This window comes from Mizuhopecten yessoensis, unplaced genomic scaffold (assembly GCF_002113885.1).
Source record: "Mizuhopecten yessoensis strain PY_sf001 unplaced genomic scaffold, ASM211388v2 scaffold4805, whole genome shotgun sequence".
Taxonomy (NCBI): domain Eukaryota; kingdom Metazoa; phylum Mollusca; class Bivalvia; order Pectinida; family Pectinidae; genus Mizuhopecten; species Mizuhopecten yessoensis.
In genome coordinates this window covers 275,904-279,406 of record NW_018405730.1, presented here as the reverse complement: position 1 = coordinate 279,406, position 3,503 = coordinate 275,904, and the positions used below count along the sequence as shown (strand labels likewise).

General features: G+C 41.8%; 1 protein-coding gene across 1 annotated transcript; it reads left to right on the top strand.

Annotated features, from left to right (window-relative positions):
• Positions 1-381: 381 nt before the first annotated feature.
• Positions 382-3,043, top strand: LOC110449709 (tubulin alpha-1A chain-like). The gene is made up of 3 exons (XM_021496748.1): positions 382-500; positions 666-888; positions 1,732-3,043. The coding sequence occupies exons 1-3, from the start codon at positions 498-500 to the stop codon at positions 2,859-2,861; spliced, it is 1,356 nt and encodes a 451-aa protein (XP_021352423.1). The 5' UTR covers positions 382-497; the 3' UTR covers positions 2,862-3,043.
• Positions 3,044-3,503: the final 460 nt, after the last annotated feature.

Here is a 3,503-nt window from a genome sequence, read left to right as displayed (position 1 = left end):
TGCCACCTTATAAGTTCTATGTACACAGTTTAGTTTCAAAGAGTGGCGGTGAGGTAATAGCAGCACTACACACTATATTATATATACAGTACTAGTATAACTAGTGGTAACGTATATTGTTTACAAAAGTTCACAAACTTGACCCCTGATCCAAGATGGCGGCGGGAACAGTCAAAACGTCTATCTAGGCTATTACGCCTTGTATTTTCCACACCTTAGGGTAGGCACAACAAACATTGTGTCCAAGTGATTTGACATCCAATGAAAAATATCGTAATTAGGTTGACTGTGCCAAATTTTTCAAACGAACCAATCAAAATGCTCGTTACAAACGAATGCTGTCCTTGGAGACGACGAGCGTGTGTGTATATAAAGGAGGCGCCCAGCAAATCGCCATTATTGCTTAATTCTCACACGACACATTACAGTCACAGTGAGCTTTAGGTTATTTTGTATTCTTTTAGTTTACAGACCACGTTCAACGACAACTATTCAACATGGTGAGTTATCTTCCTTTATATTGATAATTTGTACAAAACAATATTATATTTTGTTGTTAATTACAAACTTTTAAGACGTTATTTTTTTTTTACCCAACGGTAAATTATTTGAAATAATATTTTTCTGATGTATTGTAAATTTAAAATCGAATTTCTCCATTCCAGCGGGAATGTATCAGTATCCACGTCGGACAGGCTGGAGTCCAGATCGGAACCGCCTGCTGGGAGTTGTACTGTCTGGAGCACGGGATCCAGCCTGATGGCCCGATGCCCTCAGACAAGACCATTGGAGGTGGAGATGACTCTTTCAACACCTTCTTCAGCGAGACTGGAGCCGGCAAGCACGTACCCAGGGCTGTCTTCGTCGATCTCGAGCCCACCGTAGTCGGTAAGTCTAATTTTCATTCATTTTTTTTCATTATTTCCCATTCCGCTTGTACATGTCAAATAAAGCCCGCCGCTAATTTATGTCGGCCCAAACATGTTGAAATCGGTCAGTCGATTTAAATCCTAACAAACATGTCGGGTCAACTTGAATGGATTGACGCGCTTTCCTATCGATAATAGATTAAATGTCTATGAACATTAAATTTAATACCTTGTTACACTATTGAAAGTATTTATTAGTAATTTAGCATACATGTATACAAATTACAATGGCCTATATCAATATCAAACCGTGAGCAAGCCTACTCTAGCTCAATTTTAATGACGGTTTGATTTTGAATAAACCCTAGCGTATTTGTGGTGATCAGGTTGGAGTTATGAGGAGTAAGGTTTGGGAATGAGTGGGACCGACATATGTGACACACTTGTAGACGTACACACGTGTTTCTACATTGTATTGTATACTTAAGGGGAAATAACTCGCGTCGATGCAAGTCTGTACTAGTACTTCGAGATTTATTCCACTTATTGATAGTCGCATTTCAGAGAAGTTTTCTTTGGAAACCATAAGCACTAAGAGCTTACATTTCTATGTCAAGTATTAACCCTACTGTGTATCGTAACTATTTTTGCCAATGACGTCTGTTCTAACACATATACAGTACACAGCAACCCATTCACCACGGCTATATATATTGTACTATGACGCATCCTATACTGTACATCAGACTTCAATCAACATATCTAATTACTTCATTACATGGATATAAATATGTTTATTTTTTGAATGCTTTAACACCAAAGAAAATTCACTTATTTATTTTTTTCACTTTCAATTTTCCAGATGAGGTCAGGACCGGAACCTACCGTCAACTGTTCCACCCAGAGCAGCTGATCACCGGTAAGGAGGATGCCGCCAACAACTACGCCCGTGGTCACTACACCATCGGTAAGGAGATCGTCGATCTCGTCCTTGACCGCATCAGGAAGTTGGCTGACCAGTGTACCGGTCTCCAGGGATTCCTCATCTTCCACAGCTTCGGCGGTGGTACCGGATCCGGATTCACCTCCCTCCTCATGGAGCGTCTCAGCGTCGACTACGGAAAGAAGTCCAAGCTGGAGTTCGCCATCTACCCAGCTCCCCAGATCTCCACAGCCGTCGTTGAGCCCTACAACTCCATCCTGACCACCCACACCACCCTTGAGCACTCTGACTGCGCCTTCATGGTCGACAACGAGGCTATCTACGATATCTGCCGCCGTAACTTGGACATCGAGCGACCAACCTACACTAACTTGAACCGTCTGATCGCCCAGATCGTCAGCTCGATCACCGCCTCCCTCCGTTTCGACGGTGCCCTGAACGTTGACTTGACAGAGTTCCAGACCAACTTGGTGCCCTACCCACGTATCCATTTCCCTTTGGCCACATACGCTCCAGTCATCTCCGCCGAGAAGGCCTACCACGAGCAGCTGTCTGTTGCTGAAATCACCAACTCCTGCTTCGAGCCCGCCAACCAGATGGTGAAATGTGATCCCCGTCACGGAAAATACATGGCTTGCTGCATGTTGTACAGAGGAGATGTTGTGCCCAAGGATGTCAACGCTGCCATCGCCACCATCAAGACCAAGAGGACCATCCAGTTCGTCGACTGGTGTCCAACTGGTTTCAAGGTCGGAATCAACTACCAGCCACCCACCGTTGTGCCAGGAGGTGATTTGGCCAAGGTACAGCGTGCCGTGTGCATGTTGAGCAACACCACCGCCATCGCCGAGGCCTGGGCTCGTCTTGACCACAAGTTCGATCTTATGTACGCCAAGCGTGCTTTCGTCCACTGGTACGTCGGAGAGGGTATGGAGGAGGGAGAGTTCTCTGAGGCTCGTGAGGATCTTGCTGCCCTTGAGAAGGATTACGAAGAGGTCGGTGTCGACTCCGTTGAGGGTGAAGGAGAGGAGGAGGGTGAGGAGTATTAAACTCTTTATCCCCCATAAAAATGACATTCATCGGCAAACAAACTGGCTATGTCCCAAGATGATGGTTTTTGAACAAGAACTCTTAATTTCTGTGATATTTATTTGACAAAAACGTTTTTTAGCTGTTGAAATCTTTTTTCAGGGCAAGATCTATTACTGATTAAAAAGATATTGAACGTGAATAATTTGTTATTGTTTTGTATCTGTTCATATATATGTCAAATATGCATACCTGCCAAGTCACATGGATTTGTTCGGGCCATCTTGAAAATAACCTGCGAAGATTGTATATTTTTTATCCACCTTCAATTATGTTAAAAAATCACTTTTTAAACTTGAAATATTTAAAATCTTTGTATGTAAAACCAATTATGATTAGTAATACCAATTAGTATTATATTAGTTTAATATCTGACCAGGATGAAATTTGAAATGCAGTTAAAAGATTTTTATGAAAAATTATATGATGATTCAGATGATATAGAAGATATTAATTTGAATGATTTTTTATCCCATTGCAATGTTCCAAAATTAGATGTTAATGTACATTGGAGGAAGCAGGGAAAACTTTAAGTAAAATGAAAAATAATAAAAGCCCAGGTTCAGATGGATTAACTTCAGAATTTTTTAAATGTTTTTGGA